Source organism: Talpa occidentalis, unplaced genomic scaffold (assembly GCF_014898055.3).
Source record: "Talpa occidentalis isolate TD23 unplaced genomic scaffold, MPIMG_talOcc4v2.1 talOcc4.8, whole genome shotgun sequence".
Lineage (NCBI taxonomy): Eukaryota > Metazoa > Chordata > Mammalia > Eulipotyphla > Talpidae > Talpa > Talpa occidentalis.
In genome coordinates this window covers 92,612,212-92,625,985 of record NW_023605194.1, presented here as the reverse complement: position 1 = coordinate 92,625,985, position 13,774 = coordinate 92,612,212, and the positions used below count along the sequence as shown (strand labels likewise).

General features: G+C 39.4%; 1 protein-coding gene across 1 annotated transcript in view; it reads right to left on the bottom strand.

Moving 5' to 3' along the window:
• Nucleotides 1–13,774, bottom strand: part of USH2A (usherin) — a 635,462-nt gene that overhangs the window by 211,197 nt on the left and 410,491 nt on the right. The window contains 3 exon segments of the mRNA XM_037497740.2: nt 598–1,226; nt 10,757–10,899; nt 11,732–11,882. Of these exon segments, the coding sequence (XP_037353637.1) occupies nt 598–1,226; nt 10,757–10,899; nt 11,732–11,882 (923 nt within the window).

Sequence of the window (13,774 nt, the reverse complement as noted above, 5' to 3'; positions counted from 1 at the left end):
ACACAAAAGAGGCTTCTAAGCTACAAAACTCCCTCCTGTTTGGTTACACTAATTTCCCTTGAATGAAGTTTGTATGCAAGCCAAAACAATGGTAGTTATCTTGTCCTCTAGAGTTCATTCCCAGTAGAATGAGGTGAATAATTGAATACTTTCTAGATAGCCCCGTAACATGCTATTTTCTTTCTTTCCCCATCATTGTGATTCTTTGATCATTAAAAAAATATTAGAATATTGGTAATTAGAATTTTTTAAATATGCTAATACATTCCTCTGTATTTTCCCATCTCTTTTCATTTTCTGATCTATTTAAATCTGACGTGGTGGTTAAGCTAAGCATCCCATTGTGGCATTCAAAGTATTTCAGGTGTGTGAGGCAAATGGAAGCATCTCAACAATATAATTAAGAGGATACAGGGAGAAATGAAAAACTGACATCGAATTCAAGAGCATTTGGGCCAAAGGCCAAAACCCAGTTTCTCCAGTGAATGCCTAAAACAACAAATGTGTGCGTTTGTCAGTAGGTGGCTCTGTTCAACACAGAGTCGATTCACGGTAAACTCCTCATCTGCAAAGGAGAAAGAACAGTCAGCCTCTTACCTTGGCTGACTCTGGCCCCAGCAATTGCATTGAGAGTGGCTGGACCCCAGCAGGTCTCGAAGGTCTCGTGGTCACTTCTGCCCAAGCCCTGCTGTTTGTACTTCCACTGAGGGTGCTTAGCAGTACTCTGTGTTTGCATATGGTCCACATGCTGAGATCACTGGTCTTGTCAATAAACCTCATGGGATGACTTCTTGGGAGTGTCGTCAGCATAGTCACTTCCGCCTTCCCTTGGACTCTTCTCTCAATTGCGAACTTTTCCACCAAGCCGTTGGGGTGGGTGGGGGATTGCCAAGATAGAATCACAGATGTGGGGGTATCTGAGAACAGCTCTGGAGCTGGGATGCCTTCTGGTGCAGCTGGCAGTGTCCACACAGTCTGGGACTCTGGGGACAGGGAATACCCTTTTGCAGTATCGGCCTCAACCTGAAACTCATAGGCAGTGTGTGGACATAACTGGGTTACCATGCAGTTGGTGACATTTCCAGAAGTTTTCAAGTGGAGACCACCTTGTTGGTAAATGTTATAATGGGTAATAACCCCAATGCACTGCAAAGGGTGCTGCTTGGTCACCAACATCAGTCTTGACTTCATGTCTAGAAGAACAGGTAGGTCTATGGGTCCAGGTCCTATTAAGTGGAATAAATCTAATAATTAATACTTCCTGGAAACATCCCACAGCTCCTCAGAATAAAGTTAAAATGTGTGATTACTCTCCTAGAAGGGTAGGAAATAGATCAGTTCGTAAAGGGCAATAAGTAAATAAGCTCCATAAAGACCAGAACCACGAAGGCACAGCTCATAAATGAGCAGGAAGCACTTGTTGACTATTACTGAACTAAATCATCATGTTCCTCTCCAAGAGAGCTTTATCAAAATCATTTATCTTTTATTAAGGCCAATGATTAAAAATACCATGAGAACTTTTTAAAATGTAAGATAGAAGAAAAATGGACAAGAGGGCTATTGTCACTGAAGTTCTAGCTCTTGCCATATTTTTTCTATAACGCACAGTAACTAATTATAATCAATAACCTATCATAACAAACCTGAGTAGTTTACAGCCCAGTAAAATCCTTCAGCATCTCTCATTATCTATTCCATATTATATCTAGTTCTGTTTATCATTCTAATCCATGTTTTGCAATTTATCTACTCCCTGTTAATATTATAGGTGATTTTTTACTGTGACTGTGACAGAAGCTGCCGATTTAGCTCTTTCACCTACTGATAAATAAACAATGCACAGATCTGACCTTTAGGTTAACAGGTTTTATGCTTGCTCCACTCAGCACTCTAACTGATTCAATTATCATAAAGGTTCAGGAGACTCCATGAATACTGAAAAAGGCCCACCATATGCCTGCAGAGGTGCTGTGGAACAGCAAATATTCTGCAGCCCTCCAGAGAAATTCCTTAATTGTAAATAATTTCACCATGCGACACAATCAAGTCACCTTGAATGCAAACCCCTCAGCCTGCGGAGGCAAAGTGTTATTTAAGCTTTACTGGGCTGCGTTAAATTCTGCAATTTGAAGGGCTGTTAAGTTTTTCAATTGAAATTTCATTTAAAATGCAGGTGCTTTTTATTATATTGAGGCTTTACTGCTCTCTAGGTACAAGCAAGAACATGGTGTGATAACACAAATCTGGCTCAATCACTGATCAGTAACAGCTGTAATTCCAGAACATTTAGCATTCTTATAAACCACGGCCTGAAATCTATAAATTGCTACAACAGATCAAGAAAATACTATATCCCCTTTTCTGCCCACAGCAATTTTGACATTTATGAGATCTTTCTGTGAACATTAGATTTTATTGAAAATCTTTAAAAAAGATATACTTGGATTTAGTAATTGTTTAAAACAGCATTGGTGCTGTGAGTGTGGATGCAATCCAGCATTACACCCCAGGTTTAAATTTCAAACGTGAGCCCAGCTCTGCAAAGCCAATGAGTCCAGCAATGGTGGGTTATGAGAGCACACTTCTAGACAACACAATCCACATATTTGTCACCAACTGGACTGATGATAGATTCATAATTACTTTTTGAGAGGAAAGATGTCATAGTGCACTAACCCTGAAATCAAGCCATTTCTGACAATTTGGTAATGCAGCCTATTTGAAGAGAAAAATCCTAAAAGTACAGTCATCTTGATAAAGATCACATTTTCCGTTTTAGTCAATTGCTCGCTTTCATTTGAAAGCTTTCTTAAAGCCACTGTGACATTTCTTACTTTGGTTCTCTAGTCTAGAGAAGCAGCAGCAATTATTATGTCAAAATACGGACAAGAATCCTTATTTATTCTTGTCATCTAGTTTTGGCTATTTCCCAAAGAAAAACAAGTGAAAATCTTAGAAGATATCACTGCTGTTTTGGAAAATCAGATCCTCTAAGGTCGGGGTCCATAAAATCAACAGAGGAGATTTAAACCTTCTCCCTCCACAAAAATAATCATCTATGCTTAAAAATCAGAAAATATTTTTTATTTGTATTTTCCGGAGGGGTCTTGCATAATTACCCCTCATATATGCTCTATCAAACTGTGATCTTCTTCAGGGAAAAGACGCAACAATGAAATAGTTTGTTCCTCCTTATGATGGAGATAAGCCTTTTATTTATCCTGAGTCGGATGATCCTATTCTAAGTGAAACAGGCAAGATAATGAGATAAACTTGCATTTCCAGCCCCTCCCACCACGCAGCCTTTCCTTACAGATGATCTCTTATCTTGGGAAGAAAAGATGTTCCATTTCAATTTCATGATTTCCCCCCCCCACCCCACCCCCCGCTAAAAAGCCAGCGTATATTTTATTAGCTTCTTTCGCTCGCTGAGTCGACAGACGCCCTGCTCTCATAGCAAGAGGTATCCTTAAGCTGGCGTGATTCCGAGAGGAAGTCGTAAGCAGCTTAATTAGCTCCTTTGGCGAGGGAAGTGTTAACCCTGACTCCTGGCATGCTTTCCATGTAGTGCTTTAAAATGATAAGCCGAATCATCTCATTCTATATACAAATCAACCGGCATGCTCCTGCATGGTTGAAAGGGTCACCACAATTATGTAAAACATGAGTAATAACTATAATTGGGGTAGTTTGCTAATACAATAAAAAGCTCTGAACATGAGAAAAGTTATGCTCACAGCAGTAGCTATCACTTTCTAAAGTAAGAATTCATGGATGAAATGACATGAAAAAGATGGTTATAAAATTTTAATGGAATGATAAAAGGCAAAAGTCAGCCTCTCAGCTGAATTCTTAAAATCCCTATATATCACAATCAGCTCCTAAACTGTAAAATCAATGTGGAGTATAACATGTTGTCAATGCAGCTGTCACTAGAGGGGACACTGAGGAGGCTGACAGCCACACAGCTCAGCTGGCCAGTGATGGAAATGCAAGTGTACAGCCCTCTCCGTGGGTGTAATTGTTTAGAGAACCCCACATGGAGCCAGGACAGGAACATCCTTTCTGCTCAGATCACTGGTTCATATTTCAGGCCATTTCACTACAGCATTAATAACGGAAAGTAGTTTCATTTTGGCAAATGAAATTATCTTTTATGGGAAACTATTTTGTTCATCAGCTTCCAAAGTTCAGCCCCAGCCTAAAATAGAGTAATAAAATCGTTAATGGTGGGATCTGCTTATTTATTTTTCTATTCAGGTGTGCATATTGAGAAGGGAGTGTGTGTGTGAGAGAGAGAGAGAATAAGCAGTTTTAACAACTCATACCTTCAGGGTGGGTGTAATGCTCAGCCGTTTTCCCAGGTCTTGTACACTTGTTTGCTATCAGACTTACCCATGATTGCTCAGTTTTCTTGTTATGTTCTCCTGATTGCCATTCTAATGAAAACCTCACTTAATTTGAAAGCTCTTTTCAGTAATATTAACTTCATAAATGAATATCCTCTAAAGTTGCCAATGAATTAAAAATTAAGGTGGCAAATATATGGATTTATAATTATCTAGAGCAATATATTATATGCTAATTATTAATGGAGTCTTTTGATATTCACTACTGGTATGTTAGCAGAAGAGGAGAGGGATGGAGTCTATCTCTCTTTAATCATGAATTCTTTTATCAATTTATTATTTATATCCCAACTAATTCCCAAAAGGATTTTTGACAGCTTATAACAAAAGACTCCTATGTAACAGGACAATAAAATTAAAATAAAGAAATATTAATCTTGTGATGATGAAGAGACACAGCAGTATCCCAGAACAAATATTAAGGATGGCCACCATGATTTTGCACCAAAAAGAAATTTTAGGTTTTTGGCAAATGATAAAAATAGGGAATGGACTGTGTGACTTAGGCATCATTGTTTAGTAAAAGGAAGATCTGAAGTCTAGGATGTTGTTGAAATTGAAAGGATATCCTTTAATTCTACAGGTAGGAGAACCAACACTGGGGCTATTTCCTCTATTTCTTCTGATCCTAGGACAGTAGCATTAGGTTAGGAAGAAGGTTTTGACTTTCAGAACAGAGTTATATTATTTTGCACTGGATGGCCAGGGATCTTTCCTGAAAATTTGGGACAGAAGTTAATGTGTTTGTGTGGGTATTCATGAAGAAAGTAAAAAATCCTAAAAGACAAGAGACTGCCCATTTGGAAGAGCCCCACCCAATATGCCCAAAGGGATTCAAAGGCCTAAGAAGGAAATCATTCCCTCTTTTCAAAGAATTTTCTGTTGGTCACTTTAAGCTTTTGATCTCAGGGTGTAAAATTAATAATACATATTAGCTTTTCAATCTGGAAATGTCAGCATTTGGTGGGTGGAATCTAGAAAATAGAATATTTAAGGACATACAGACAAAGCCATTTTGCTCTCAAATCAGGAGATGAAATAATTTCCTTTTCATCATGGATCTTTCTGCTAAATAGATATCTGCATCATTGTTTGAAAAGACAGACATTCCAGAATTCAGAAGTCAGTATTTAAAGCAACTGGGGAAAGTATTTGGAAAGGAGAATACAGAATAATCAGGCAACACTACTGAACCCTGTAGTTCACATTTTTTCATTAAATAAAATCAAATCTGATATAACTATGCTATGCCTTCATTAAAAATAGGAACAAAAATATTCTTATTTTTCTCTCACACTCAACACTCTTAAGATGCAGGCTGAGATTTTAAATTCTGAAACATACTGATAAAAAGATGTTTGCCAAGCATTAATAGTTTTACATTTTTAAATACTCCTAAGGGCACAAGTACTCTTACTAAATGATTTGGAAAATCCTGCTTTAGAATTATCTTGATCAATTCATTGAATTTCATACCACATTTTTATTTCCCTTCCCTGTCACAAGGACTCATGATATTTTGCTCTTAGTGCAGAATGCAGGAATGGGAACAAGAAAAAGGCTATCCCTTTGCAATTCTCTTCCTATATATCCTCTCTCCCCACACCACAAGATTTTGAATTAGCACATGGTTTTGGGCTAGCAGAGGTCTAATTAGGACATTCATTATATTATTCAAGTCACCAATGTTGACTCAAAGGGACAGTCAGCAGGCTCTTAGCAAGGCAATGAAATAGGATAGCTTTTGGGGTTTCTTTCCCTTACATTTGCCCTCCTCTTCTCTACCCTGGAACCATGCATGGGCAGAACACCCTGCCAGCTGCCCTTTGTCACCTATACCAGGGGTCTCCTCATCCAGCAATTGCTTTTTCTGCTTTTGTCTATCCAATGGTGAAGAAGTCAACTTGAAACTTGATATTAAAATGCACTCAAATTAGCAATTGTGCCTTTTCCCTCTCCTGGTCTTCTCTGGCTTTCCAGACACCCCCTATTGAGGAAAACACTCTTTCTCTTGTGCTTGCTCTCACAGAAGTTCTAGCTCTCTGTTCTCACCTGTGGTTCAAGTCTGCCTCCTCTTATAGTGAAGGGGAGGCTTCCAGGACAGAGCTGTGTCCTTCACCCTTGTGAGTTTCATGTCTCTTTCAGCCCCTGGTAGGTGGCAGGTTCTGAGTTAAGGTTTGCCTGGTGAGTTTTCATGGATATGCTTGTGTGAAACTCTTTGTAGCCAGTACTTGCATGAACAATTTTTGGGTACGTGCTCTATACAGACTTCCCACCAACCCCTGAAAATACAGAGATTTATGGGCTGAAGCTTGAGGACTTGAGAAGTTATATTTCAGAGGGGGATGGCCCACAGGGGGACTTCCAAGGCAGTCATAAGAAGACTTCCCAGGAGGGGTGACATTTGAGTTGGGGCTTGATGAATGAGTAGCACATCAACAGAAGAAAAGTGTCCTGATAGAGACAGATTTAATTAACATCCTATCTTGCTTGGAAGGGAACCTCTTTTCTTTTGTACACATCCACATTCTGGAAGATGAATGAAGGCGGGAAAAGGCTTGAAAATACTAGGGAGGGGGAATGAAAGCAGAACCCAGAGACCAGGATGATTTCCCTGAATACTTCATCCTTTGTTCATAGTGCAATTAAATGTGGAAATAATAAGAACGCATAATATAGTGAGTAGTAAATTCAGTATGTTAAAGGCACTGAAGATCTCACTGTATAGGTTTTGTATCTTTTAGCCTCTCCATTCAAAATTCATGGACCTTCAGTGTTAGCAATATAATGAACGGGTGGAAGAGTTATCTGCAGAATAAACTATCCTCATGCCACAAGTTTTATTTTAAAATATCTCTTAGATGAATAGTTAAAATTCTAACTCTGAAAGTTTTTTTTTTTTAGATTTATTTTTTATTTGTATAATAGCTGGGGTACAGGCCAGAGGTGCGAGAGGGTGAGAGAATTCACCAGAGACAGAGTGGGGAGCAGAACAGGCCACTGACCAAAAGCACTGCTGAGGTGAGCAGCAGGCACAACAGGAGAGGTCTGCCGTGCCATGTGGGAATCTCCCTGGCTGGCCGGGTATTGAACCCATGCTGCAGAGGCTGCGGACAGCTTCACAGCGCTGTGTTCAACCCACTGCGCCACCAGGGAGGCCTTAACTCTGAAAGTTTTAGCTACAAATTTGGAAAGATGTCCATATCTTTAAAGTTTTTAAAACTATATGATAAGTAAATTGCCTGCTCTATAATTTGTTTATCTATTTTGGAGACAGGTAAGTGATTTTTAGGAGAAATTTCATTTGCATTGGGCTGACCCATTGCACTGCTTGTGATACCACAATTTTGCTTTTAAATGACTGAGGGGCAATATTCCATACTCATCCTTGTTACCTGAAAAACTTCTAGGGAAACAGATTATCTGATATTTATTGCCCTAGGGAATCACAACTTTACAGAAAAATGGCTTATTTCATATTTTACACAGGGCGGGATTTTAGGCAAAAGAGCATGTCCACATTTAAGCTGAAGTTGGAAGAAACCCTTCCAGCCAACTACAATTTCTACATGTATATGTTGTACAGAAACAATTGCCAGCACATCAGAGAGAAAGAGAGGGAACAATAATATAATCAGGAGCGAGGGTTATTTCTAGTCTAAGGCATCAAAAATTTCTGCTGCGAGGCAAGTATTTTGATTCTGTTAATCACTTGTGTCCAAGCCTAACACAATCTTCATACATGTTTGCAATCTGCAGACATACATGCTAGATGATTGGACTGCCAGGAGAATGTAAAGAAAAAAAAAAGTCATGTGTTGTTTGTATTTATCTGGTTGCAAACTGTTGAACACTACACTGACCAAGTCGGCTGGAACAAACATCTTTTATTAACACACATTTAACAGGATTTAAAATATTCATAGGAAATGTGCATTATTATTATTTGGCATCAGCATGCTAGATTTTTAAAAATGCATGGAACTGGATATTGGTGGCACACTGAAGTAAATGACAAATTATTTGAAAGGAAAATCTATTAAAATTCTTCACAGCCCCTTTCTCTGCCCATGATAACTTCTCTTTATACTCAAGCATTTGTTTCTCTGGCTATAGCTTATTTCCTGACTCAGTTACCTTTTCTGGCTTCAGCGGTGTCACAAGCTTGATAGAAATCATAGGTTTGCTAGATCACGAAAAATACCACTATTGAGGAATTTTATTAACTCCAGGCATTTGGGGCCCATGGTTGATGTGAAAGTTACCTACTGAGGGGGTGAAATTTAAATGTGAGCACGAATGGCTTCTCTGTTTCATTCTGTAAGATGATACATAACATTTCTACAATGGAAATTGCACGTGGGCAAACAGGAGGTGCTGGCCAAGATCAAGTATGAAGTGCAATTCTGGCATGGAGCTGTCAGCATGGGTGGTTTCAGAAGCAATGCTTTGAAGCCTTGACAGAAAAAACTGCTTGTGCCCAATGCCAATCACTCAGTCTTTGTCAACTCAATTGTACATCCTTTCAGAGATGGCATCCATCTCCAGTGACACCCAAAATATAGAGTTCACTGTCATCATGTCTTGGGGCTGAGCAAGCACTGGTAACTTACCCTGGAGGGGCCAGTGGGCCAGCCTCTGGCTCTTTGCTAATGTGTGTGAATTTGTAGTGTGTGCAGGAAGCAGAGAAACAAAGAAGTCATCAGCTTCAAGGAAGGGATTTAAATAAAAAATGATGGTTGGGTTTCTTGAGTTAACACCTAATGCATAGTCAAGGGTTACTCTTAGGTGAGGACATTGAAGGGTTGATACTACTCACTTCAAATCCAGGCATCCAAAACCACAAAATCTCTGTGCATGAAAATTCTAATCATATCCACTGGGCTTTGTTTCACAGTGAGATGAGGCAGGGGATAAGTTTGATCAACAAAGGAACTCTGCTAATTGCTACTTAGCAATATTTTGGACTTTATATGCAAACCTCTTACCTGTAGATAGGAGGTCATACTCCTCTACCAAAACTTAGGGGGGCCAAGTGTTGCTATTTGTGTGTGGCAGGAGAAACTGTAGGTGCCGCAAGACCAGACCATTTTCCTCTTCACCAGCATGGCATAGTCTATGAGACCATCACCCACACAGAGGGTTGACTAATTCTTTTTAACTAACCTTTGTATCTAAAAATTTATTTCTAGTGGTTTCAAATTGTTTTCTCTTCTAAAGTCTATTTTGCATGTAAGCACTCCAGTTCGTACATCTGTACACAGCTGGTGACCATGGTGTCAGATTCCCAGCGTCTGTAATGTTCCTCCTAAAAGGAGCATAGATAGGTTGAGTGTTGCTTTAATGCTTTCTGACTCTTGGATGTCCCATTCTGTATTGTGCTGAACATTTACTAAATGGTACCCTTGAGAACCAAAGGGATTGGAAGTACCATTGTAAAGTTCCTAACTTACTCCCAGGAAGTAGTTGCCAATCAGAAGTGGATAAAGGATTATATATTATTGTTCATAAGAGTTTTTTTTTTTAATGAAATAAGCTTTAAGGGTGGTAAATAGTTCTGATTCTACCTTTTATCCTCACTAAAATAACACAATTAAGGGTATTATAAAAATTAGTCTATTTGATATTTGATTGATATTGTTTCACATACCATGCCTTTGAACTCATATCTAGCCTTCTGAAAGTCACTCTAATCCCCATCAGACTTAGAATCAGAATGGCTCTTGGTCAATAGACCAAGAGGTCTTGGTCAGAAGACCTTCTAAGATGTCTCTGAAAAGACTTGACAAGATAACCCCAAAGAACCTCACGTTTAAAGGTACTTCTTCTCATTTCACTCTGTGTAACTTGATTTAATTCCCAATTTTCTGTTAAAATTATACTTCCATGTATATTCATATTGAGGTTATCTGTCCACAACCAAGTATAACAACACTGAATTTACTTTCTATGGGACCTTCTTGAGAAATAAGATTCAGATTTCAAGCCCGTCTGCCTGCCAGAATTCCTCTAAAGCAGAGAATACTAAAATATTCAGTCACACATAAAAATATTTTAACCTCCCTATTGCAGGACACTCTGATGTACCCTGAAGGGTAGCATGGGGCCATCTCATCATTTATATGAGTTACTTTTTCCTGTCTGCAGACCTAACCCTCACCCTCCAAGCCCACATTTCTCTCTTTTTTTCTGGAGAGTCTGACTACGACCGCCCTGGAAAAGATTATCACCAGCAAATGTAAAGCAAATAGAGGAGGCTTGTTTCTTTGTTTTGGGAAAACTGAAGAGATTTAATACTCCCTAATGCAAAGGACATTTGGTGGTGGGTAGTTCAGGCCACTTACTGTGCTCTATGGTCATGAATGGGACCCAAAGGCTACTCGCACTTCTGAATCCATTGGAGGCCACCAGGCAGAACTCATGCTCTGTGCACGGTTGGTGCTCTCTCACTTCACAGCTTAACGATGCAGAAGGATTAGAAAATAACCTGTATGAGAAAGAAATGTTAATTAGGAAGCTTTGATAGTCAATGAAATTAAAAAAAAAAACGTAAAATATTATAGCAAAAATTTTTCAGAAAATGTCAACATATATTCAAGGAATGCAATTTTCTATTATCACATGATCAGTCCTTTAAATAAGTAGCCATTTGGCTGAGAGTTTGCAATATTGCTTTATAGGAGAGGAAAAATTTAGCTGCAGTCACAATTTAGCCTACTATTGACAGACTGGCATGTGGAATGTGCAGAATAAGTATTATAACTTTGCATTTTTGGGTTTCAGGTGTATACCTGCTTTAGGCAATACATGTGCTTATGAAAAGTTATGGGTGAAGACTACTTGTTCTGAAAGATTATATTGAGGCCTCCCTGGTGGCATAAGGGCTTAAGCACAGCACTGTGAAGCTATCAGCAGCCACTGCAGCATGAGTTTGATCCCCAGCAGGGAGCTACCCACATGATACAGCAGATCTTTCCTGTCTCACCTGCTGCTCCCCTCAGCAGTGTATTTCAGTCAATCTGCCTGTTCTGTGCCCCGCTCTGTCTCTGGTGAATCCTTTCAACCCCTGCAGCTCTGGCCTACACCCCAGCTCTTATATGCATAAATAAATAATTCTTTTTTTAAAAAAAGAAAGCTTATATAAAGAAAGAATAGATGGGTTAGCCTAGCCCATCACTGTTAGAGCGTGGCTTGTTTTTTAAATTTTTTGAACTTTTCAAAAGTAGCTTTTGTAAACAATTGCTGACTAGTTCAAAACATAAGTCTACATGGTCTAACCCTGCTGACAGTGAGGAGGACGGGCAAAGTCTAATGCTCACTCTAGAAATCCTCTGGTGGGGTGGCTAGGCCTCATCTGAAACTGGTCCCTGGGAAAGCCAGGGGCGTCGTTGAGAGCTGGTGTAGACCAGACAACCTGAAGACTGGCTGGCGCGGCAGATGAGAGCCTGGGAGGCAGCGCACCATCTGGAGCTGTCGGGACACACAGATGAATTAGAGCAGAGAAAACTGTGGAGAACATATGCTGGATGGAATCGAAATGCTCCATATACTGGAAAAACTGTTCCTTGGGATCAAAAACAATGTTAAACATGGTCCATTTAATTTAACATTTTCCTTCCTGAGCTACTGTACTTCCTTATTGTTCATTTCAACACAATGACGTAATGCTTTGGTTGTAAGAAGTCGGCCCCCAAACAGCAAGACCAACGGAGAGACAGTGCACTCCCACCTGCACTTCTGCTTATCTAATTGAGAACATGTGGGGAATTTAGTGAAGCAAATATTCAAATACCTTTTTAATTTAACTCTTTGCCCAACAATCAGGCAAAAAATCCCAACAGTGAAGGGATCCAGATCTCGTACTTACCCCATCTCTAGTGCCCGCCCCTGCCCTAATCACACATTACCCATGAATACAAGTGGATTTTTTTTTTTTTTGCAGTAAGGAAGATTTTTTAAATTGTACTTTTCTATAATGACAATAGACATGATTAGTTGAAAATAGTACATTCCAATCTTAATTATCACTTATGAAAATATAAAAATGAAACATTTTCCCCCGTGTGTTTTCTATAGCAACTGCCACTTCTCTGGGTGACACTGCCCTTATCATGTATGTAGGGGTGTGTATGTTGCTTTTTCCCATCTACGCAGTGTCTGGCATATCTGTCCAGAATCCAGCATTCCTGCTTCATACAACCTAGCAGCTAAATCTATTAGAATAGTACTAGAAAGCTTAACAGGATGTCATAAACTAAACCTTAGTGTACTAAAAAATTGACAAGACAACTCTATTTTGCTGCTCAGGTGAGTGAAGAGTGTCACAAGTAGAAAATAATGGAGTCAAGATATTTCAATGTTTCAACATCCATGGTGGCCCTCTTACTGATATGAGGACCACTAATGGGAGATGTCAGTTATGGTGGGATCAAGAGTTCTGCTCTGTCCATTACATTTAAGATATATAAAGTATACCTTTAGCTAGAAAGGTATACTTCAAGAACTTCAAGAAAGAAGTTGTAGCTAGGTCTGGACCAATATGCATGGTTTGTATAAATTGAGACTTGATGAAGTGAACTAGACTTGATGAAGTGATCTAGACTTGATGAAGTGAACTAGTGATTGTGGTAGAGATCTGAGAATAGAGCCCTAGTATCTGCCAACATTCTGAGGTCAGGAAGTTGCCTCTACCACAAAGGAGACTTATAGGAGTAACCAGTGGCAGAAGCGTGAACTAGAAGTCAAGTAAAGAAAACACCTCCCATAGGAAGCTCTGGTCAGCTGTGTCAACTATGCTTGGCTTAAGGAAGAATACTAAGAGCTACATTTTGCATTTGGTCAAGTGTGTGTGTAGCTGGTGACCTTGCTCAGAACAGATGCACTGCAGCAGTGGACATGGCAGTTCGATTAGAGAAGGTTGAGAAAGGCATGAGCAGGAAGGGAATGAGTGGATATAGTGAGCATAGACAACTCTTGTGAGAGATTTGGTTCTGAAGGGGCGTATAAAAAGGGGCAGCATGGAAAGAGGCTAAAATTATCTAAGGAAGGCATTCTAAAAATTAGAGATGTACTATGTGCGCATTCTTATTAGAATGATCCAGTAGAGACTGGGGGAAATGATAATGCAGGAGAACGAGTGTGGGAAAGAGGCTAGCCAATAAATGTGTCAATTGAATTAAGAGCCAGTGCACATGGGCTGTTGAATAGAGACAGACATGTCCCCTCATTATGCAGAAGAGAATATAGAGACCAAGGCTGAGATAGAGATAGGTAGGCAGATTTGATGATAGGAAAAGTAGCAAAGATCTCTCAGTGACCTCAAAGACTTCATCAGTGACCAAAATAAAAGCAAGGGCATCAGC